Below are 26093 nucleotides of genomic sequence, written 5' to 3'. Positions count from 1 at the left end.
GTGTAGGGACTAGAATTTCAACAGGCACGCACAGCACCAAGAGGTTGTGGGGAAGGGAGTTGGGGAAAATGGAGCAAAAAAGAAGAGGAATAAAGATGAGTGGGTGTGTTGGCAGGGGAAGGCAAGCAAAGAGCGTGGGAGATGAGAATAAAGAGGAGGTGATATGACAGAAGGGGTGGAAATTGTTGGGCGGGAGGTGCAGGGACAGTAAGTTACTCCAGGTCGAGGCCAGAATAATTATGGAGTGTTGTAAGGATAACTGCCATTTGTGCAGTTCAGAAAGACTGGTGGTGAAGGGGAGGATACATATGGTTTGGGTAGTGAAGCAGCCATTGAAATCAAGCACGTTATGTTCAGCTGCAAGTTGTGCCACAGTGTCGTCTACTTTGCTCTTGGTCACACTTCGGCGGTCGCTTTTGTCTTCACACAAATATGCACCCTACTCAAACCTCCTAGTCAACCTACTTCCTTAACATCTTACAAAGGTCTATGCTGGTCATAATTAGATAGAAGACATATATCACCAGTTCTCCTGTGACATCAGCCCTACATTTCAAATTAAAGTTGTTACTTATCCTGATATTCTGCATCACGTGTTTTCTTCTTTTATGTATAGCTTCAGATCTATGATGTTTCTCAAATCTAACTACTCCTTGGAATGGAGTCAGATAGCAAATATACATTTTCATGTGGGTTTAATTTTATAAGGGGCTACCACAAAGCTTTCCATTTGAGGGTGTTGCTGCAGCATATGCACAACGTAGCATCAAACTGATGTGGAGAAATAAGCACTGAGAAGTACAAAAAAGTTCAGTGTGCCATTTGTATCTTTCTAATTTGAACTACAATGATGTTATTACTGAACAAGTACAAACAGGATCAAAATGTTGTAATTCTTTTTTTGACTGCCCAAGGACAAACACCAGTACATGTACATTGGAGAATGAAGAAAGTTTAAAGGTCAGCACATCTTTCAAAAACCACTGAGCAAGCAATGGTGTGCCAAGGTCCAATGCTGGTCACAATTAGATAGAAGACATTGAGGCCAGCCTCAACTGGAAGACCAAAGTGGGAGATACTTGAGCACCCACCCTTTAGCCCTAATCTCTCCCTCTCTTCAGTCCTTTAAAAATGGCCTTGTAGGGTTGATGGTTCTTGTCAGAAGTGGATGTGCAGCAGGCAGTTACAGACTTTTTCACATAGCAGGACACAGTGTTTTACCAAACAGATATCTTCAATCTGATTCTTCAATCTGATGTGTCAGTGGGATGATTGCCTCAATGCTCATGGTGATTTTGCCTGATTGGCATACCGATTCTGTACAGTATGGCCTTAGGAAGGAAACTTTTTCATCACTCCTTATAATTTAAATGACCCATGGTAAACATGCAAAAATTCCTTTTATTTTGGAGTCTTTTTTTTCCTTTCGCTTAATGAAAATTAGGCCCCCTATTTCAAATACAGTAGGATTCAACCAATTTTCTTGCTATCTCTTTCTTCCTTCTGCTTTCTCATTCATTTCTTTGCAGTCTTCTCCTTCTGTGATGTTAGCTCTTGAGTGACAGAGAACTCAATCTTTTCCATTAACAAATTACAGGATTTCACTCCAGAACAACCTCATTTGGAGCAAATCGTGTGCCCTCTTTCTTACTCCTGTCTTTTTCTGTATCAATTTCTTCACTCTCTTTTCTAATTCCTGAGCACTTAGGCCTGGAATTTATGGGGAACTTAATCTCTTCCCTTACTAAATTCCTACATTTCACACTCAGCCATGATCCCTAGTGATGCAAATCCTGTGGCCTTGTGCCAAACATGATTTATATATCTCTTAAATGTAAATACATAGATGTCCCATGAAGTAGGTCCTGCACAACATATTCAGTTCTCTGACAAGTCTCGCTCAAGTTCCCTTGTGGGAAATAAGCTTACACTTTTAATGTGCCTTACACCTTTCCTCTCCTGACCCCCCACCTCCACCCCCCCCCCCCCAAAAAAAGTTAACTATAGTAATTGGAGTAATAAGGAAATTAGCAAACTACAAAAAATAAAGACACTACATCTGTTTGCAAGCTAAATACATGCTGGTATGAGCAAGTGCAATTAGAATAAATACAGTTTACGATTTCTACTTAACTTTGTCTTCATTAATGTTGAAACTGTTGTGTGGCTGTTTGTCTACATGGTAGATTCTCCTCCTTGTGAGACATAGTTGGGTTGTAACTTGAAAATATGTATGTTGAAATAATATCACGATGCAGATTTTCTTTACATCAACTTTTTTATGATGGCAAACTTATTTTAACATTAGATAACATACACTGTAGCTTTACAACATCTCAGTTCACAGTCTAACATATTGTGTTATGCCTTGCTGCTTTAACTGTATGCTTCCAAAAGTTTCTGCGATGATCACAACTTTTTTGCTGTGAGTAAGAGATAAAATCTAAACCAGTTGTTGCTCTTTTTCCCTAATTCCAAATTGTTGCAGTTTATCCACAATTAATTCATCACTGACAAGTTCAGAAGCCTTTTGAGATCAAGTAATACTCTTGCTGTACACTTTCTGTCACTGAGTACAACATAAATTTCATTTAGAAATGAATATAGGACCTTTTTTGGAAAGCATAAATTATGAGGTCTGAACAAACAGTTCCTTTCCAAGAACTTAAAAACACTTTCATATATTGAATTCTAATGAACTTTAGTATGTTTAATAGGATTGAGATGAGTTTGCAGTTATTGATGTCACCCCTTTCACTTTTTTTTAAAGAGACGAACCACATTTGCTGCCTTGAAAAATTTAGGGTCCAACAGCAAGGAGCAGTTTATTACATCTGACAAGGGATAGGACACAAGATTTTTTTGAGCTGTTAATCAGACATGCCACCAAAAATCATGATCATGACTGCATTCAGTTTTATAATACTGCTGAGTTCACCTGGTGTCACTGGAACAAGAAACACTTTTTTGGGGGAATAAACCCTTCTGAACAGCATTGGAGCACCAATTTGAGAAGAATGTTTGCTGCCAATGTTTATGAAGTTGAATACTTCACATATTTTTTAGAGTCAGAGAACATTATCCTCATTCTTAATATCTATTATTGAATGACTCTTGTTATCTTCACAACTTCCCATATTTTTAGATTTATTCCTAGAGTTGACTATAAACTTCCAGTAGCACAATTTCTTGTCTTTGTGAATAACCTCGTTGAGGATTTTTTTTTTTTATATTGCCTGCAATAGTCTTGAAATAACATCTTGCCCTTAGTTCTGCAATATACAAGCAACTATTCTTTACTTGAGCAATATATTTGTATGCCTAAAGTTAACCATTTCTTACTGGAGTTTGATAGGAAATGCTACATCATAACAGTACCCATTAATTTCCTCTACCTTACTGTCAATTTTACAGGCACTATAAACACTCCCCCAAACAGCTTTACAGAGTAAATGTGTGAAAGTTGCTACACTGTTCTTCTTGCCTACTGATGTCCATTTGTATACATGTAGGTGTATTTCTGTCTGCTTACTTTTGCTTGACAGCAATGTCAGTTCCTAGGTATATAGTGCATTTCTGCTTAATCAGCTGCTTAAGCTGGCTTTCAAAAATTTATCCACTTCCCCTGATAGCAAATTATTAAACTTTTGTGCCTTTGACAAGAAGACTGTTTGCTGTTAACTTCAATCCTTCATTGGTCTGTGAAAGGCCCTTCTGTGCCTCATATTACATTTATGATTTCAGAATTATAATATAAATGAAAAATAATGTCCAACAGAATAATTACTAATTTCTTGAGACACCAGGGTAGAAGTCACAGGAAGAAAATAGTGAAGATGTTTATGAAACAGACATGGTAAAAGAATAATGTATGTCCTTAAGTATAGGCTAATGACACTTTTAACTCTATTTTCCTTATGAATGCATGAACTATGAATAAATTTCAGTCACTGATATATTAGAGTAAAATTGCGCATAATGAGGAACAGAGACTGGGTAGCATGTAAATTATCTTCTGTCAAGAAAAAAGCACACTAATTCATAAAATGGGCCATAATACAGAACTTAACCTTTTTGCTGACAGTTTTTGAAGATTCTCTAGCCTGTTAAGACTATATCAAAATGGTGCACCATGCTTAACAAGTAAAAATCTAAAAGCATATTGAAAAAATATTCAGATCATTACTAAACAAAATGAGAATGACGAAAAAAATGCACTTCAGTTTCATGACGGAAATAATGATGTATTAAAATTATTGTCCACAAAAGGAAGCGACTAATATTTAATTAGTTAAATGTACATTCATTAGATTCCTTATATATTTCTTTTATTACTTTTACATGTTATATTTATTTGAGAACTCATGAACAGCTCTATGGCAAACTAGACAAATATCAAGGAGGCTTTCATCGGGGACGAATCTGTACAGATCAAATTATTAGTCTCAAATGGCTAATGAAACATCAAAGAGTCAGGGACAAGAAACTAGTGATCACGTTTGTCAATTTTTAAAAAGCCTACAATAGTATCCAACGTGAATCTCTACTGTCAATTCTTAAACAATTTGGTTTACATCAGAAACTTGTTAACCTCGCTGCAGTCACCCTTCGAAATACTAAAGCTAGAGTGAGGTTTAGAAATGAATTCTCTGAACCTTTTGAGATTCATACTGGCTTTCGACAAGGCAATGGATTGTCTCCCTTATTGGTCAATTGTGTGCTGGAGAAAATCATGCATGGATGGAACAAGATAGGTCCACCATCTGTTAAGATTTGAAGAAAGATTCGACTTAACTGCCTTGCATTTGCAGACAATTTGGTAATGTTAGCAAACAATACTGATGAAGCAAAGGTTCAGGTAGAACAACTAGAATGATTAGCAGCAAAGGTTGGATTGCAAATTTTAATTCAGGAAACAGAAATGATGCCCAGCTTCCCAGTTGACACATCCTATATCTTACTCTATAATGATCAAAAAATTAACGTAGTAAAAAAGTTTAAATATCTTGGTGAGATTATTACCTGGATGTTAATTAAAGAGCATCAATAGATAGTAGAACATTAAAACTTCAGCGAGCGCAGAGGTCCACGTGGCCAACCTACAAAAAACGATCTCTCTCAATAAATGCTAAATTTCGACATTACTCCTCCATCTTTAAACTGGAAGCAACATATGCAAGTGAAACACTATTTAGACTAAATACTCAAGCAACAACTGACAAATTACAGAAAGCTGATAGAAGAATATTCTGAACAATTATCAGTAAGAAACATCAAGTTAATGGGCAGTGGAGACTTTTGCCCAATTCAGTAGTACATAAAGAAAGTGAATCCATTATTGACCCAATGCGGAAAAGAAGGATTGCATTTTTTGGCCACATACCTCACCTATCAAATACTAGAATCCTGAAGCAACTTTTTGACTACTTCTGGAACAGTAAAACTAAAATCTGGTTTACAGAAGTTCAAAGTGATCTGGATGAACTGAACATCACCACACACCAAATTCAACTCAGAGAAGAGAAACTGCTTCTGAAGAACAAATATACATGGTTGACATTCAAACCATCAGAACGGAAGAAGTATGTCATATATGCAGAAGAGCGAGCAGCCAGATCACAGCGAATGAAGAAGTTTTGGGAAACAAAGAAATGGCTGACTAATAAGACCTAAACTTAATCATTATAGACTCTGTTATGTTATGTTTGATTTTAGTGCTCCAATGTGGGTGTAAACTATGTAAATATAAAAATATATAAATAATTTACACTGCCAAGCACTTATAGATTGCCACCAGTATGGGTTCCATCCTGTTCAATACTTCCTCATTAGTTATGTGATCTACCCATTTAATCTTCAGCATTCTTCTGTAGCACCACATTTCGAAAGATTCTATTCTCTTCTTGTCCAAACTATTTATCATCCAGGTTTCACTTCCATACAAGGCTACATTCCATACAAATACTTTCAGAAATGACTTCCTGACACTTAAATCTATACTCGATGTTAACAAATTTCTCTTCTTCAGAAACGCTTTCCTTGCCATTGCCAGTCTACATTTTATATCCTCTCTACTTCAACCATCATCAGTTATTTTGCTCCCCAAATAGCATTTTATATCCTCTCTACTTCAACCATCATCAGTTATTTTGCTCCCCAAATAGCAAAACTCCTTTACTACTTTAAATGTCTCATTTCCTAATCTAATTCCCTCAGCATCACCCAACTCAATTCGACTACATTCCATTATCCTCGTTTTGCTTTTGTTGATGTTCATCTTATATCCTCCTTTCAAGACACTATCCATTCCATTCAACTGCTCTTCCAAGTCCTTTTCTGTCTCTGACATTTTGATTTCTTCTCCATGGATTTTAATACCTACTCCGAATTTTTTTTTTGTTTCCTTCACTGCTTGCTCAATATACAGATTGAATAACATCGTGGAGAGACTACAAACCTATCTCACTTCCTTCCCAACCACTTCTTCCCTTTCATGTCCCTCGACTCTTATAACTGCCATCTGGTTTCTGTACAAATTGTAAATAGCCTTTCGCTCCCTGTATTTTATCCCTGCTACCTTCAGAATTTGAAAGAGAGTATTCCAATCAACATGGTCAAAAGCTTTCTCTAAGTCTACAAATGCTAGAAACATAGGTTTGCCCTTCCTTAATCTAGCTTCTAAGATAAGTCGTAGGGTCAGTATTGCCTCACGTGTTCCAACATTTCTACGAAATCCAAACTGATCTTCCCCGAGGTCGGCTTCTACTAGTTTTACCATTCGTCTGTAAAGAATTCGCGTTAGTATTTTGCAGTTGTGACTTATTAAACTGATAGTTCGGTAATTTTCACATCTGTCAACACCTGCTTTCTTTGGGATTGGAATTATTATATTCTTCTTGAAGTCTGAGGGTATTTCGCCTGTCTCATACATCTTGCTCACCAGATGGTAGAGTTTTGTCAGGACTGGCTCTCCCAAGGCCGTCAGTAGTTCCAATGGAATGTTATCTACTCCAGGGGCCTTGTTTCAACACAGGTCTTTCAGTGCTCTGTCAAACTCTTCACGCAGTATCGTATTTCCCATTTCATCTTCATCTACATCCTCTTCCATTTCCATAATATTGTCCTCAAGTACATCACCCTTGTATAGGCCCTCTATATACTCCTTCCACATTTCAGCTTTCCCTTCTTTGCTTAGAACTGGGTTTCCATCTGAGCCCTTGATGTTCATACAAGTGGTCCTCTTATCTCCAAAGGTCTCTTTAATTTTCCTGTAGGCAGTATCTACCTTACCCCTAGTGAGATAAGCCACTACGTCCTTACATTTGTCCTCTAGCCATCCCTGCTTAGCCATTTTGCACTTCCTGTTGATCTTATTTTTGAGGCGTTTGTATTCCTTTTTGCCTGCTTCATTTATTGCATTTTTATATTTTCTCCTTTTATCAATTAAATTCAATATTTCTTCTGTTACCCAAGGATTTCTACTAGCCCTCGTCTTTTTACCTACTTGATCGTCTGCTGCCTTCACTACTTCATCCCTCAAAGCTACCCATTCTTCTTCCACCGTATTTCTTTCCCCCATTCCTGTCAATTGCTCCCTTATGCTCTCCTTGAAACTCTCTACAACCTCTGGTTCTTTTAGTTTATCCAGGTCCCATCTCCTTAAATTCCCACCTTTTTGCAGTTTCTTTAGTTTTAATCTACAGGTCATAACCAATAGATTGTGGCCCGAGTCCACATCTGCCCCTGGAAATGTCTTACAATTTAAAACCTGGTTCCTAAATCTCTGTCTTACCATTATATAATCTATCTGAAACCTGTCAGTATCTCCAGGCTTCTTCCATGTATACAGCCTTCTTTTACGATTCTTGAACCAAGTGTGACCTATGATTAAGTTGTGCTCTGTTCAAAATTCTACCAGGCGGCTTCCTCTTTCATTTCTTTGCCCCAGTCCATATTCACCTACTACATTTCCTTCTCTCCCTTTTCCTACTACCGAATTCCAGTCACCCATGACTATTAAATGTTCGTCTCCCTTCACTACCTGAATAATTTCTTTTATTTGATCATACATTTCATCAATTTCTTCGTCATCTGCAGAGCTAGTTGGCATATAAACTTGTACTACTGTAGTAGGTGTGGGCTTCGTATCTATCTTGGCCAAGACATACTTAATAATATACAGTAAAAATGGAGACAAACAAATGTCGTCTAATTATAGGCGTATCTTATTCAAACCCATTTAAGGAGCTCACAATATATCTATCATTATCAAATGCTTGTCAACATATATACACTCATGGAAATTGAAATAAGAACACCGTGAATTCATTGTCCCAGGAAGGGGAAACTTTATTGACACATTCCACGGGGTCATATACATCACATGATCACACTGACAGAACCACAGGCACATAGACACAGGCAACAGAGCATGCACAATGTCGGCACTAGTACAGTGTATATCCACCTTTCGCAGCAATGCAGGCTGCTATTCTCCCATGGAGACGATCGTAGAGATGCTGGATGTAGTCCTGTGGAATGGCTTGCCATGCCATTTCCACCTGGCGCCTCAGTTGGACCAGCGTTCGTGCTGGACGTGCAGACCGTGTGAGATGACGCTTCATCCAGTCCCAAACATGCTCAATGGGGGACAGATCCGGAGATCTTGCTGGCCAGGGTAGTTGACTTACACCTTCTAGAGCACGTTGGGTGGCACGGGATACATGCGGACGTGCATTGTCCTGTTGGAACAGCAAGTTCCCTTGCCGGTCTAGGAATGGTAGAACGATGCGTTCGATGACGGTTTGGATGTACCGTGCACTATTCAGTGTCCCCTCGACGATCACCAGAGGTGTACGGCCAGTGTAGGAGATCGCTCCCTACACCATGATGCCGGGTGTTGGCCCTGTGTGCCTTGGTCATATGCAGTCCTGATTGTGGCGCTCACCTGTACGGCGCCAAACACTCATACGACCATCATTGGCACCAAGGCAGAAGCGACTCTCATCACTGAAGACGACACGTCTCCATTCATCCCTCCATTCACGCCTGTCGCGACACCACTGGAGGCGGGCTGCACGATGTTGGGGCGTGAGCGGAAGACGGCCTAACGGTGTGCGGGACCGTAGCCCAGCTTCATGCAGACAGTTGCGAATGGTCCTCGCCGATACCCCAGGAGCAACAGTGTCCCTAATTTGCTGGGAAGTGGCGGTGCGGTCCCCTACGGCACTGCGTAGGATCCTACGGTCTTGGCGTGAATCCGTGCGTCGCTGCGGTCCGGTCCCAGGTCGACGGGCACGTGCACCTTCCGCCGACCACTGGTGACTACATCGATGTGCTGTGGAGACCTCACGCCCCACGTGTTGAGCAATTCGGCGGTACGTCCACCCGGCCTCCCGCATGCCCACTATACGCCCTCGCTCAAAGTCCGTCAACTGCACATACAGTTCACGTCCACGCTGTCGTGGCATGCTACCAGTGTTAAAGACTGCGATGGAGCTCCGTATGCCACGGCAAACTGGCTGACACTGACGGCGGCGGTGCACAAATGCTGCGCAGCTAGCGCCATTCGACGGCCAACACCGCGGTTCCTGGTGTGTCCGCTGTGCCGTGCGTGTGATGATTGCTTGTACAGCCCTCTCGCAGTGTCCGGAGCAAGTATGGTGGGTCTGACACACCGGTATCAATGTGTTCTTTTTTCCATTTCCAGGAGTGTAGTTCAGCATGCTTACTTCCCCTACCACAGATGAAGGGTCCAGAAAACTGATTCCTCGAGCCACAAGAATACAGTGGCATTGTGGAGACTTTTCCATTAATTAATTATTAAGGCTCCTCTTTCATTACAGAATTCTAAGATATATTATCGAGTTAAAGACTGGGTTCAACTATTATGTTCTTAGTTTATTGAATAAGAATTTTAGAAGCCAGAATCTCATTTTACTCAATAATTCTATTTGTTTTTATTACATTACGCATAATGTTATGTTGATTTTTGAAGTAGCTCAAGAGAAATACTTGTTGCTCCACAACGCTTACCTGATCATCTCTTCTGTCAAACTTTCTTGTAACATCTCAAATTTGCTAAATTGAGAATGTACAATATGCTTGTAATATTCATTTCTGCAACAAGTGCACACTCTTGTTTGCTTTGGCATTTTTATGTGAACTAGTCTACTATCATATCTCAGAAAGGAAGTCCTTTTGCTTTATAAGATGTACAGGATCTCTTCCAATCATCAAAAGTACTCAAAGGTATGATTCCAGGAACTGTTTCTTTTTAACAGCTGAGTATGATAGCTGATTTTTCTGCCAATTTTAGGTCAGAGTGGTGTTTGACAAGTGTCCTAGAGAAATAATGTAAGTGTAATAGTAATTATCAATGTGTCTGCAGAATTATTTTATCTTAGTTGTGCCTTTAATGCAATGCATAAGTTGATTTATTTTTATGCATGAGAGTTCTCTCTCATGGGACTGGATCAGTGGGTCACATTTTCAGGAACTCGGGTATGGATGGGTGCAATAAGACATGACATGAATCAATAAATTAGAATTTACTACTTTATGTACATAATGTATGTACACTGTTGTGGACCATATGTCCTAACGTAACACAAATCATTTCCAGACTAAACTGGCATAGAATCTACGCAGCAACACTTGATAGTCAGAGATGAAGTGTTGGGGAGTCTCCCTAGTCGAGCCCGCACAGAACCCTTTGGAGTGGAGGAAGGAATGAGAAGAGAAGATGGGTGGAATGTTAGTGTGGTCACCTTCATGCAGATGCACATGATCACCTCCATCATGGCTGGCTGAGAGATGGTGTGCAGTGGACCATTTCTCACAGGATGGTGTTGAAGATGCACGTGACTAACCAAGCCACAAGCATTGCTGGTGTGAGGCATGGCCCGACCATTTCTCACATAAATTGTAGGGAATGAGTTATCTGGTTGGGAAGTCACAGATGAGACAAGGACAGCAGATTGCATGCCATGCACTGCAGTTGTCATCTGTTGTGAGGGAGGGCTAATTGAAAACAACAAATTGTAGCCATGACTTGGTCACAAAGCTGTTGCAGACATTCAGGAGGGAACAGATGTTCCAGAGGTGGCTTATTGTGTGTAACAAGTCGTCCACTTGCTGTCAGTGGAACTATGGTATGCCTCTGAAATGTCTTGTTCAGTGCAGTAACGTTGTCCTCCAGGCAGAAAAACTGCTGCAGTAATGTTGTCATTGATAGTGTTGTCATATCCGGTAGGTGATCACCTCGGGTAGCATCTACAATTCTGCATGTCCAGTGTGGGTTACACAACACAGTGGTGAAGTATGCATGGCCATTGACACTTGAGTGCAGAACAGATGAAACGATGGTGGAACCAACATAAATATTTGACACATGGCTGGAGATTGGCATCCACCACACAAGTTGTTATTGCATGAGCAGCTTCTGTAGGGAAATGTTGTCTCCTCACACAGCAGTGACTGGGCCAAGTCATGTCATCTAGGTGTCATTCAGATGAAGCTGTCACATCACAGCTGACTCCAACATTGGGGAGGCGATGCCGGCTGCATCAGCAAAGTCAGGTGGAGTCATGATGTATTGGACATCTGAAATGGCATAGTAGTGAGAGGATTGAGGGGGGTAATGGTTGGCTGGACTCATGAATTTTCAGGTACTTGCCACAGTGGATGAGTCGGAACCACAGTGAAGCAAGATGGCAGCCTCTATCGGTTGTGTTGGTTGTACACTGTTAATTACAGAAGTCAGGAGGACTGAAAAACATGTCTGAGCACAGTTAAACTGATTGAAAGGTACAATTGTGAAAATATTTGTGGTCCAAATGTGGAGCAGTAGAAACAAAGTGTTAATAAGAGCACATTATCTAATCAGCTGGACAGTGTGTCTCTATCCGGCACTGTAATGACACTTCATACCTGAATGTAAGTCTTGCAGAAAGTATTGAAAGCGCCATTGTAGAGCGCTGAACATGCCAATTATGAATTCCATGTCCAAACACGCCATTTCTTGCACACTGATAGGGGAGTGGAACATTGTAAATGCACTGGGTTGTCAGTACACTACATAGTTATGGCATTGTTTCAGATTTGAACACAGTTTGAGGCTTTGCACAGAAATGTCATAGATTGTAGTGTGGCAATGTTCTACATTGTAGTGTGGCATGTGAAACAATGATGCAGGAAAATCACAGTCAGTTCACACAAAACATGTAGCAACAGAGTGCAATAAGGGCTGTATTGTTGTTGCATGGTAACTGACTTGACAGTAATGCGAGAAAATACAGTATAATGAAGTAGTTGGGGGTCATGCATGGAGAAACTCAAGCATGGATGGGTGCAACAACATATGATGCAAAACACTACATTAGATTTCAGTACTTTATTTACATAAACTATATGTACTGTTATGGTCCAAAAGTCCTAATGTAACACAGGTCAAATCTATACTCAACTGGCAGCGAGTATCTACTCAGTACTGCTTGATAGCATATTGTTCGAGACACCACACACTTGAAGAATACATTAATGAATGAAAATTCCTCACTCTTGAAGCTCCTTGTGTTTGATAATAGGAAAACCTTCTGCAATTCAAAACAGTAACATGCCTTTTGGAAGTATTATACATTTCCTCATAACCTATTATACATTTCTTCATAACAGAAAGCAATTTGTGTGTCACTCAAATCAAAAGATTTTGGTTCCATGCTGCATTTTCACTCAGTGATATTTTATTTTAAAAAATAATGTCATGGAACCAAACACTATTTACCCAAAACTTACAGTTGTTGGACAAAAAATGTAAACATTGAAAAAATGTGTGCAGATGCTAGTCAAGCCTGCAGGTTGCATAGTTGTATTTGACCACAAAAGGAACCTGTGCAATGCCAACAATACATTGCAAATGTGAGTCATCATCAGGACAGAATTCTGTGTAGTTGTTAGTACATTATGTCACAGCTAAGTGAATTTGAACTTAGGCAGATTGTTGGTGCTCATGTGGTGGGTGCTTCTGTACACAAGGTAGCTGAAGTGTTTGGTGTTTCAAAAGGCATTGTATTAAAAATGTATACAGCATATATGGAAAGTGGAAAGACATCATCTGCTAAGCTATAACAAATATTAAAGGGTGTGGTGAGTTATAGTGACACATGGTCACTAAAGAGAACTGTAATGAAAATAGAGGACCAACATATGCAAAAGCCACTGCACAACTCAATGTCCACTTGGGAAAACTGTCAGCAAAAAAGCAACATAAAGGAAGTTCTGTAAACAGGAAATTAGAGAGTGAGCTGGAATTCCAAAACCATTCATCAGTGATGCAGATTCTCATAACAGGAAAATATTGTAACAAAGCCATAAAATCTGGGTTATGGAGCAATCGAAAAATGTAGTTTGGTTGGATGGGTCTTGTTTCACATAGTTTCAAACTTCTGGCTGAGTTTATGTCCAAAGAGTGAAACAGTGATGATTTAGTCAGTCATATCAGGATATCCCTCTGGCCCTATGGTGACTCTGCAAGGCTGCATTACTGCCAAGGATTATGTGACCATTTTGGCTGATCAAGTCCATCTCAGGATACAATGTTTGTTTCCCAGTGGTGACGCAGTATTCTAAGACGATAGGGCCCTGTTCACACAGCTCACAATATCCTAGACTGTTTTGTGAGCATGAGAATGCAGTGTTGCATCTCCCCTGGCCACCACAGTCACCAGATCTCAAACTTATTGAGTCTTTGTGGTGTACTTTTGAGAGAAGGATGTGTGATTGCTAACCATCTCCACCAAAATTACCTGAAGTTGCCACTATGATAGAATACAGAATCTGTATTTATCCCTTCTAAGGCAACTGGAAGCTGTTATGAATGCCAATGGTCATTGCACATTATGCAGGGTAATGTGTCGTGTTTCTGGTGTTTCCATATTTTTGCCTACTACCAGTATATCATTCAGAACAATTTCAAACATGATTACACATGGATGAGACATATTGAAAATTGCTTGAACAGTCCACAGGTATACTGCTGGTTCATAGTGTTCAATGGGTGATCAGACATGTCACCATCGTCAGGTGCGCTGACGAACTGAGCTTCTGAGGGCGGGTGGCCAATTTAAATCCCCTTCCCCAGCGGGCCGCTCTCTTCGCCATCTGCGCCTGCGCGCCGGTGGTCGCAAAGACGTGAGCATCAGAATCTGTTGTAGTGTCGATGTGCTTGTTATGTCTGCCCTAGTCAACAGTTCGTACTTCTTGCTGAGAGTCTTCTTAATTACATTCAGTGCCAGGTCCCAAGCTTTGCTGGGATTGTAGCCGCAATCTCAGTAGATAAGATCTTCCCTGGTGCGAATTTTGATAGCCTCCCTTATAACAATGTCACAATATTTAGAGGTTTGAGCCAGGATCTTGGTACACTTATAATCCGTCTCGTGTTTCTCAGATAAACAGTGCTAGACTATGATTTTCGATGGTGCATACTGTTTGTCCGATATAAGTCTTCTCACACCACAGGGAATTTGGTATATGCCAGCCTTCCTCAAACTGAGGTCATCTTTCACACTTCCCAGTAATGCCCGTGTTTTATTGGGTGGGCAGAAGATGGTTTCAACTCGGTGTTTCTTTAATATACGATATACGGCCGATTTTCCCTGATAGTGCACCATTGTATGGAATAAAGACAGTGGCTACCTCTTCTTCCATGACTTCATCCATCTCCACAGGTTGTGCTGTGGTGGTGGGACGGAGAGCGCTTCTAATCTGCCATTCTGAGTACCCGTTTTTTCGAAACACGGTTCTGAGGTGTTCCAATTCCTGGGCCAGATTCTCTGCATCTGAGATGCTGCACGCCCTGTGTACTAGTGTTTTTAGTACTTCATTCCTCTGAGAAGGGTGGTGGCAGCTGTCTGCATGCAGGTACAGGCCAGTGTGCATTTTCTTCCTGTACACACCGTGGCTCAGGATACCATCAGCTCTTCTCTTGACCGTGATGTCCAGGAATTGTAATCTTCCTTCTGCTTTGGTCTCCATAGTGAATTTGATGTTTGGATGTATGGAGTTTAGGTGTGTAAGGAAATCCAGAAGCTTGTCCCTACCATGGGGCCAGATGACGAATGTGTCATCGACATAATGGAAGAAACAAATAGGTTTCCAATTGGATGACACCAAGGCTTCCTCCTTGAAGTACTCTATGTACAAACTCGTGACCAGCCGGCAAGAGTGGGCTGCCCACTGTGACTCCATCTGTTTGCTCATAGTATTCCCCACTAAACAGAAATACGATGAGGTCAAAACATGCCTAAAGAGTTCGGTGGTCTTTCGTCAATTTCTGCCCAATAAGCTCGACTGACTCTCATAGAGGCACCCTGGTGAATAGTGAAACCACGTTGAAGCTCACTAGGATATCAGTGTCTTTCAGTCTGAAGTTGTCGAGACGTTTTACGAAATCCACGGAATTACGGATATGGTGAGAGCATTTACCTACATAGGGGCTAAGTAATTCAGCCAGATATTTTGCCAGCAAGTAAGTAGGTGCCCTAATGTTGCTGACAATTGGGCGCATAGGTTCCCCCTCTTTGTGGACCTTAGAGAGTCCATAAAGTCTCGGTGGTACAGGTCCTTGAGGTGACAATTTCTTGGTGTCCCCCTCTGGTAGATCCATGTCCTTGAGTAGAGCCCAGGTCTTGTTCTCCACCTTCTTCGTGGGGTCAGCGTTGATCTTCCTATAGGAGTCGTCATCTGGCAGGTGCTGCATCTTCTCAATGTAGTCCTTACGGAAAAGAACAACAGTGGCATTGCCTTTGTCAGCAGGTAAGATAACAATCTCAGAGCACTCTCTTAGGTCCCGAATGGCCGCCCTCTCTCTACTGGTAATGTTAGTCTTCGTACGTTTAGTTCTGGTCAGAACCCGGCAGGAATCCCGACACACTTCTTCTGCTGCTTCAGGTGATAATAGCGCTACAACCTGTACCACTGCACTGACGATGTCTGCACCGGCGTGAACCTATAGGTGGGAGCAAAGTTGAGTGTCTTCTCCAGAACCGAAACTGCCTCATGAGACAGCTCCATGTAAGTGAGATTGATGATCATCTTGTTTGGTGCCTCCAGCAATGGTTTATCCGAGAGACATGAGAATTTTGAAATCTGACGTCCAGTGGCCTTTTTATGTGCAGAATCGGCTGTCGTCCAGGTAACACCATCCACCCAGTCCCACGTCCATGAATTAAACTGATTGGCCAGTTTACGATGAAGTTTAAATAGTTCCTGGGGGTTGTAAATCAGCCGCCCATTCTCAGGAGCTCAGTTCATCAGCGCACCTGGCAATGGCGACATGTCTGATCGCCGAAATATTGTGCCTGTTGGACACTATGAACTGGCAGTATACCCGTGGACTGTTCGAGCAACAAATATGCTGGGAGAAATTGAAGAATCATACTGAAAATTGTTTATTTTTTCTCATTCACTCTATTCAGTGATATAGATCAAAACATAAAAAGAAAACACCAATTCCTGTATTGAATCTGTGCTTCTTTGAAGAAATTTCTCCAAATTAATTTTTCATAATCAGCCTTAATTGTTCTCCAATAGTGAAAAACTAACTGCTTTTTAGTTAAATACACATTTTTCAATAACTACACTTTTCTGGAATACAATACCACAATTTTATTTCACATTTACTTGGTATTTCTCACCTGTATTATACGATTGGGCAAATTCTTCTGGGTACAGAGTGATGTACCCATCAATGATACACTGATCTGTTTTGTCTGTGTACCGCGAGTGGTGATGACACTTCCTCCTGTGAAAAAAAAGATAGTCATAGCTTTTACACTACAAATTATGATTGTTTATAAAATAGAGGTAAATGTATTGAAACATGTGGTTTCAAAAAGAAACTGCACTTTTGCTCTATCAGCTTTATTGCTTATTGTAGAACATTTTAAGTATTGTCCCCTTCAAAAAAGTTCCCTCGGCTGTTAATACACCATTCCCATCATTTCTTCCAGTTTTGGAAAGTCTCCTGGAACACATTTTGTGGGATGGGGTGCAGGGTTCTCATCACATTGTCCTGTACCTCGTCTGTGGTTTGGAAATGACATCCTTTAAATGTGTTTTTCAGTATGGGAAACAGGAGAAAGCCTGCTAGGGCTAGGTCTGGAGAATATGGTGGATGGGACACAGTTGGAATGTGGTGTTTGACTAGGCAGTTGCAGACAAGGAGTGACATGTGAGCTGGTGCATTCTCATGATGCAACATCAAACTGTGGTTTCCCCACAATCCAGGCCTCTTCATGTGCACAGCATCCCTCAAGCGCACTAGGATTCCCTGGTAGACTTCCTTGTTTGTCATCTGGTCACATGGCTCAAATTCATGACGGATAATGCCGTTGTATTCAAATAACACAACCTACATCGCATTGATCTTTGACCAACTCATGCATGATTTTTTTTGATGAGGTGACCTTTTGGCCACCCACTGCGATGAGTGCATCTTCATTTCAGCATCGTAGCCATACACACACATCTCATCACCTGCTATGATGTTCTTAAGAAAGACCTCATTGTCATTAAGAGCTGCAAGCAGATCGTCGCACATTTCAACACAGGTCTATTTCTGATCTTCAGTCAACAAATGAGGTATGAATTTTGCCCTGACACAACACATCTCAAGTTTTTTGCTCAAAATTTGATGGCATGATCCTACATTCATGTCCACCTCCTCAGCAACTTCTCGAACAGTTATAGGACAATTTCCACGAATCACTGCACAAACAATATTCACATGGTCTTCATCTGTTGATGTGGGAGGATGTCCAGACTTGGAATCATCACAGACTGACATTCTGCCCTGTTCAAAATGTTTAAACCACTCACAGCACTGTGTGTGACTCATACAGTCCTCCCTGTATGCTTGGCTAAGCATTTGAAATGTCTGTGTGAAAGTTTTGACAAGTTTGTAGCAGAATTTCACACACACATATTGTTCTTCAAGCCTCTTCATTGCACTAAACAGACAAACATGCTATACACGAGCTTACTTCACTGGCTGTGGTTCGTTTGCTAAATGTCTGAGTGACACAAGGCAAATAGCAGTTTGTTGTCTAAACCTGCAGCTAGGTGCACTCAGTAGCTGCAGCACCCTCTCTCTGCTGATTGGTGCACTGTTTCAAAAGTTTGGTTTCTTTTTGAACACAGCTTGTATGTTGTAAGTCACATGGTTTCTATTTGAAAATGAATTATAATGTGATTTAGCATTTGCTTGTCAGATAACATACATACATAACATACAAGAGGTATGGATAGCAGTTTAAAGCTTTACATAGTACATAACAGTTCAAAAAGTATGGACTTTAATGTCAAGAATGGTTACATCAGTACCTCCATACACATCAAACTCACCAACAGTGCCTCCACTTCAACAGCTACCATCCACTCCATATCAAGAAGTAGCTCCTGTACAACCTAACTATCCATGGTCATTGCATCTACAGTAATGTACAGTTCCTCTTCAAATATGCCATGGGTCTCACTGAGGCCTCCACAGACTAAAATTATACTCCCAATCTTGTCCAGAAAGAGATCTCCAAGTCTTCTCACCAGTGAGCTACAAACACCCACAATCTGGTAGCAAGCACTCTTCTTGTGACTCGGCAAGCCAGAACTGGAACAACCGAATTACATTCTCTGACAGGGATTGACTACCTCTCATTCTACCATGAAATGAGAAATATTCTCTCCACTTTCCTCCATATTCTCCCACAGTGGTGTTCTGCCAGCCACCCAACCTATGCGATACTTTTTTCTGTCCCTGCTCCACCCTTGCTCCCAACCCCTAGCCTAATGGCTCCTATCCCTGCAATAGACCTAGCTGCAAGACTTGTCCCAAATCACCAACTCCAGTCTTGTCACTGGCATTTCCTACCCCTTCAAAAGCAGCCATGTGATGTATAAATTTAGATGCAACCACTCTGCTGCATTCTATAAGAGCATGAGAACTAATAACCTGTTGGTCTGCATGAATGGGTGCTGCTAAATCATGGCCAAGAGACAGCTGGACCACCCAGTTGCTGAACATGCCTCCCAGAATGATTGCTTCACTTTACTGACTGCTTCACAGCCTGTGCCATCTGGATTATTCTCACCAAAACTAAATTTTCTGAACTTCACAGGTAGGAATTCTCCCTACATTCATTCCTGTAACCTCTGTGGCCTCAACTTTAGTCCCTGTCCTTCACCTGTCTATCCCTTTCCCTGATCTCATTTCAGTACACACCCACTCTTTATCTCACCAATGCGCCTACAAGGCCTTCACCCTCTCTACTTGTTTCTTCTCTACTCCCCCTCCCCTCCCATCCCAGTCACCCATTGCCATACCTGACCTAGCTGTCTATCCTGTTCCCTGCAAGCTCCCAACAAGCTTCCACAGGCAGCACTAGTGTCTCCCACCACCCCTGCTCAGTTTACCCTCCCCTCCCCAAATACCGACACCAGCTGAGTTGCAGCTCACGTCAGATGCAGTCATAGCCAAGACTCAGTGCTTGGAGACAGTAGACATGTGTATGTGATGTGTTGTGTGAATGTATAAGACTTTCATTCAAAATTGAAAAAAAAGGTCTTGCACACAAATATGTTGATCAAAATCTTGCACCACTCTGCAACCTCATTATGGAGATAGGAAAATTATGCCTGAAGAAAACAATGCAGATGTCCTGGACAGTTTTAAAGTAAAAGGTTTTGTCATTAAAATAAGAATTACCTTGTACATCAATCAGTTACAGCTGTACATGCGAGGGGGCACTTTCAACCAAAATGGCAAATGCTCTCAATAACACATGTAAGATTGATAGTGTTCTCAAAATGTTTAGGAAATTGCCCTTGTAAGGTCACAATGAATTCTTCAAACCCTGTGTTTTTTTAATGCCACCAAACATAGAGAAATAGTTGGGTGTTATTTGTTAGAATTTGTCCCTTCCACAATATAATTTTCTTTTTAAGTGCATCCCTATCAAACTCTCACCTTGCAATGTCTTGCTGTGGGCAGTGGGCAGTTAAAACTCAAGGTCTGCAATCCATTTGGAAGTTGAAATTTCCATTCCTGCACTCCAGTCTCCTTAATAAATTCAACAATAGTGAATTTTAAATAAAAAATTGTTCCATATATGCCCCTTGACTTTACCAACATAGTTTGGAATCATATATAAAACATCTGCACTCTTTGTTGAGTTTCATAAAAAACTGTTACAACTATAATGCATGTGGCTTAAGAAACTTTGGTATTCATACAATCAGTTTCTTCATGTGCTGCATGCCAGCAAATTTAACAAAAATTGCTTCTCGATGCACTGAACAATGAAACCCATCTGTCCCTAGTTGCAATTTTTTTCTCTTTCATTGTCAACTAAATCTTTAAATCTTTTATGCACGATATTGTTGGCATGTTGGTGGGGTATCCTGCATCGCCGCCAACCTGCAACATAGCACTGCTATGTAGGTCATCACTCCAGCTCCGCAGGAGCACTGCCCAAATTGAGCTGAACTTTGCCTGACCTGCAGGAAGCATGCTAGTTCAGAAGGCACATGCATGAGCAGTAAAGGGTGCCACATCTACAGACCTTCTGCTTATATCCTATGTGCATTCTTTTCAGCAAGTCCGAGCCCACATCCCAAGACCAACAGCTGTTTGGTAGTCATCTGCCTTATGGGTATAACTGTCCTTCCCCTATAAGCAGCAGACAGTTCTGTCTCCACTGTCCAAATTAGAAGATTGCCAGCACCACGCTGCCACCCAGACTCGATCTTCCCCTTACCACCCAGGACCACCACATATTGCAACCAGCTGCTCTGGTTGTGGACTCTAATGCTGCAACTCCTTGTACTGCTCATGAGATAGGACTTTAATTTTCTGCCTACTGTTGATGTCTAAGAAGACAACTTTTCAGAACATAGTTTCTTGGAGAGATTTGCTTGCGTTGTTTTCCAAGAACTCCAGTTGTCAAAGAAGTCATTCCTATATTTCCAAGAAGGAGTTCCCTTAGAACGAAATTTTCACTCTACAGCAGAGTGTGTGCTGTTATGAAACTTCCTGGCAGATTAAAACTGTGTGCCGGACCGAGACTCGAACTCTGGACCTTTGCCTTTCGCAGGCAAGTGCTCTACCGACTGAGCTACCCAAGCACGACTCACGCCCCATCCTCACGGCTTTAATTCTGCCAGTACCTCGTCTCCTACCTTCTATGGCTAAGCCATGTCTCCGCAATATCCTTTCTTCCAGGAAAGCTAGTTCTGCAAGGTTTGCAGGAGAGCTTCTGTGAAATTTGGAAGGTAGGAGATGAGGTACTGGCAGAATTAAAGCTGGAGGGCGGGGCGTGAGTCGTGCTTGGGTAGCGCAGTCGGTAGAGCACTTGCCTGGGAAATGCAAAGGTCCCGAGGTCGAGTCTCGGTCCGGCAAACAGTTTTAATCTGCCAGGAAGTTTCAGGACTTCCCTTATTTGTTTTTAACTGTCAGTGGACTGCAGAACTTACATTTGTGACCATAACTGACTGTGTCAGTAAATTGATTTTTGACTGTCATCAACTGACTTACTGTGAAAGTGCCTTAAGCCAAGACACTTCAATTGTAATATCACCTCACAGAAAATTTACATTAAACATCACTTATGCAACTGCATAATATACGAGGGTTGGATCTTCAATAGTGGCAACTATTTATTTACAGCTCTTACGAAACAGATACATGTTTCACAGTTTTACTGACCTTCAAATTAATTACCAGCATTGTCTATAACCCATTGTCAGCAATGTGGAAGTCGTAGGATACTCTTAGTAGTGCCAGTTGTGTTGACAGCTCAAGCAGCGCGGTCTATTGCCTGACAAATTTGTAACAGTTCTTAAGCAAATGCTGTGAAGTGTTTCCTTCAGTTTAGAAATCAAGTTAAACTCATAAGGGCGTAAGTCATGTGAGTGCGGTAGGTGGTATAGTACTTAGCAGCCCCATCAGTCAAACAAAACAGTAACAGCTTGCACTGTACATGCTTCAGCACTGTACTGCAAAATGATGGTCAGATCCTGCAGAAAGTGTCATCACTTCTGTCTCTAAGCTGTTCATTTTTGGAACACAACCTATGACCAGCTTAGAGACAGAAGTGATGACACTTTCTGCAGGACCTGACCATCATTTTGCAGGACAATACTCAAGTACAGTGCAAGCTGTTACTGATTTGTTTGACTGATGGGGCTGCCAAGTGCTATACCACCTACTGCACTCCTCTGACTTAAGCCCTTGTGAGTCAACTCAGTTTCTAAGCTGAAGGAAACACTTCATGGCCTTCACTTCAAAACTGCTACAAATTTGTCGGGCAATAGACGATGACACTCAAACTGTCAACACAACTGGCACTGCTAAGAGTATCCTACAACTACCACATTGCTGGCAATGGTTTATACACAATGTTGGTGACTACTTTGAAGATCAGTGAAACTTTGAAACATTTACGAGCTGTATATGAATAGTTGCCACTACTAAGGTTCCAATCCTCATATATTGGGAATTCTCATTCATTTCTTCTGTCATTCCAAATCATTTTAAAGGCTAGTGACAATAGATTGCTAAACTTCCTCTTTGTATGCAAGCAACCACTGTACCTGTGAATGAGTTTCATACCATGAACTAATAATGAAGGGTAAACAGCACTGACACAGTGATTTTGCTGAACTGAAGAGAGTTGTGGCAACTGGAAAATGCCTTACTGCAACACTAACTTCCAGGAAGGAGTGAACAAAGTCCAGACAGACTGAGCCTTGGCCCACATGCATGCCGCACAGCCAGCCTGCATGGAGTTTGGCATGCCCTGGCCAGAATTGGTATAGGGAGTCCAAAAGTGGATAAGTTAACATACTGTTTTTGTCTAGTGAAAGGTATAACAAGCAACACTGGTCAAAACTTGGACAATGGAAGTTTGTATAAAACTAGAAACATAAAAGTCTGCATTCAAACATACAGGTTGTTCAAAATTTCTATTCACTCTGAGATCTAATAACAGAATAAATACATTTTCGCTCTCAACAAAAAGTTTCAAAAACAGAAATAAAAACACATGTACAAATGTACGTTATGGTACATTAAAACATCTCCAGAAACACACTTCACCTGGAGAGAATGCTGTCATTTACATACAACATCCACCCTTGCAAGCGATAAACTCTACATATAGAGGAGTCTGTATAATAAACAGATGGGGATAGTATATAAAGGCAATAAAGAAGTAACCATAAACTTGCTTGAGGAAATGGCAGTTGTCTGGATGTATTAATACATGCTGAGGTTGTAAAATGAAATTTAGATACAATTTGAATTATGGTACAGGTAGTATCAACCTAGGGCAAAATATGCCTTTGCATAAAAGTTGTATTATTTAACTCCAATTTTTAATATTTTAACTGTGTAAATGTACATTATAGTACTTTGTAAGGTGAAAGATAAACAGAAAAAGGTCCATAAACATGGAAGGATATTTGTTTTGATTTATTTTAATAAAAGAAAAATGTACAGGCACTTTTTGCCCATGCTTGGTGGTTCTAGAGTTAGAAAAGTGATACCATTTTTCTAGGTAGAAACACATCAGATATTAAGGCACTGTGAGAGGACAGGAAGCCAGACATGATTAATCTTAAGTCTGCTTGTAGTGCAGCACACTATGCCAGGTTTATTACAGTACATATATATCCAAATTAAACAGTGAACAGCGCAATTCATATGGTAAGTGAGGAAAGCTTGAGGGTAAATGAACATATGAATTTTTATTTTTCATATTTGAAATATATGCAATATAACTATAAAAAGAAGAAAAGGTATATCTGATTTGATTTGATTTTTTATTGGTCAGTTTTATCATATAGCACAAATTGTACAATTGATATTGGACAAGTCAAAGATAAGTTACAATTGTACATAGCATTAGCAATTAAAATTAGATACCTACTACAATTAATTTTGTTACTTATTCAGAAATTCTCTGACAGAATAGAAACAGTTTTTTATTAGAAATGCCTGTAGTTTAGCTTTAAATATTGGATGAGTAGTATTTTTTATTTCCTCTGGTATCTTATTGTGTAGTATTACACCAATGTTTATTATGCTACTCTGATAGGTGGTTATTCTGTGATATTTTTGATGTATATTTGATTCCCTTCTGGTACTATAGTTGTGTACACTTTTGTTCTGTACCAGTTTGCCTGTTTTCAGGAGGTAGTTCCTAGTGAACAAGATAGTTTCATAAATGAATAAACTTGGAACATATAGAACACCAATCTCAGTAAAATTGGATTTACAGGACTCCATCTTTTTAAGGCCACAAATTATTCTTAAAGTTCTTTTTTGCATTCTAAAAACCTTTACACTGTGAGTTGAGTATCCCCAGAAAATGATCCCAGATCGGATTAGTGAGTGGAACTGTGCTTGGTATGCCTGCAGTACTGTTGTTTTGCTTGCTGTAACCTTTAAAATTCTTAGGCCATAGCACACAGATGATAGTTTTCTACACAAGTTATTTATATGTGTGTCCCACTTTAAGTCTTGCTGAACACAAAAACCCAAGAATTTTGTGACACTTACATTTTCTAGGGGATCATTTTTTTATTGGGCTTGAACAGACATTTGATTAGTTGGAGGAATTAAATGAAAATCGACACACACAGTTTTTTCAGTATTTATAATGAGTTTGTTTTTTGTGAACCAGTCATAAAGTCTTTTCATAGAACTTTCTGCTGTGGACCACAAAGTTTCTGGACTGGATCCAGTGAGCAATATGCTGGTGTCATCAGCAAACAGGATAGTTTTTGTGGGACGCATATATTCAACCAAGTCGTCCACATAAATCAAGAAGAGTAGTGGACCTAAGACTGAGCCCTGTGGTACACCATATTTTATTGGTAATTCCCTAGAAAGACAGGAGTTGTTTCTTGTTTTATTCATTTCGTTGAATTCACACTGAAGTGATACTTTCTGCCTGCAGTTTTTTAGGTATGAACACAACCAGCTATGTGCTACACCTCTTACTCCTCGTCTTTCTAATTTTTCGAGCAGAATGTTATGGTCCAGGACTTCGAAGGCTTTTGATAGATCTAGAAAAATACCTGCAGCTAATTTATGTTGATCAAGGGATTTTAAAATGCAGTCTAAGAATTCGAAAATTGCTGTCTGTGTAGCTTTAGACTTTCTGAAACCATGTTGTTGTACTGTAAGAGGTGCATATTTATTTATGAAACTTAAAAGCCTGTCATAAAAGAGTTTTTCTAGAATTTTTGAGAAGGAACTTAACAGTGACACAGGTCAGTAGTTTGATATTTTTTCAGAAGAACCTTTTTTTAGCAGTGGTGAAACTTTTGCTATTTTAAAAATATCTGGAAATATACCAATTTTTAAAGAGAGGTTGAAAATTTTTGCCAAGGGGTTTGCTATGTGGTGAGCACATGCTTTTAATATGAAATCAGGTATTTCATCAAGACCACTTGACATTTTATTGCTTAATGATTTAATTTTACTTATAATTTCATTGGGGTTTGTTTCATACACATACATAGAAGCATTGAAGGTCACTGACTTGCTGGAGAAACTTGGGACTGGTCCTTGACAGTGCACTTGAACAAGGTCTTCAGCTAATGAGGTGAAGTATTCATTGAATTTTTCCACAACTGAATTTGGGTCTGTGACTTCTGAGCCTTCTAGTGCTAATGATACATTCTTTTTCTTTGGCACTGAACAACGAGTTTCTTTCTTTATAACTCTCCACGTGGATCTCATTTTGTTAGATGAGTTTCTTATCAAATTGTCATTTCACATAATTTTTGCCTCTTTGACTACTCTACCATAGATTCTTTTGTAGGCTTTTGAATAATCTGTGAATTCTTGGGTTACTCTATATTTCTTACAAAAGTACGGCAGAAATCTGTTTCTCTCACTGGAAATTTTTATGCCTTTAGTTACCCATTGCTTATTATTGGTAGGTTTTACTGTTTTTACTACTTTTGGAAATGCTACATTAAAATAGTGAAGAAAGATGCTCTGAAAACTCATGTACATGCTATCAACATTA

At 40.3% G+C, this 26093-nt stretch overlaps 1 protein-coding gene across 1 annotated transcript in view; it reads right to left on the bottom strand.

The window, feature by feature from the left end:
• LOC126335949 (SUN domain-containing protein 3-like) overlaps nt 1–25801 on the bottom strand; it is a 42938-nt gene extending 17137 nt beyond the window's left edge. Inside the window, exons 1-2 of the mRNA XM_049999425.1 lie at nt 25414–25801; nt 16695–16801 (exon numbers count right to left, since the gene is read on the bottom strand). Coding sequence (XP_049855382.1) covers nt 16695–16801; nt 25414–25801 — 495 coding nt within the window. The remainder of the gene's footprint in view (nt 1–16694; nt 16802–25413) is intronic.
• Between the last annotated feature and the right edge of the window lie 292 nt (nt 25802–26093).

This window comes from Schistocerca gregaria, chromosome 2, assembly GCF_023897955.1.
Source record: "Schistocerca gregaria isolate iqSchGreg1 chromosome 2, iqSchGreg1.2, whole genome shotgun sequence".
Taxonomy (NCBI): Eukaryota; Metazoa; Arthropoda; class Insecta; order Orthoptera; family Acrididae; genus Schistocerca; species Schistocerca gregaria.
The sequence above is the reverse complement of the archived record's forward strand: the minus strand, read 5'-3'. Positions and strand labels throughout refer to the sequence as shown.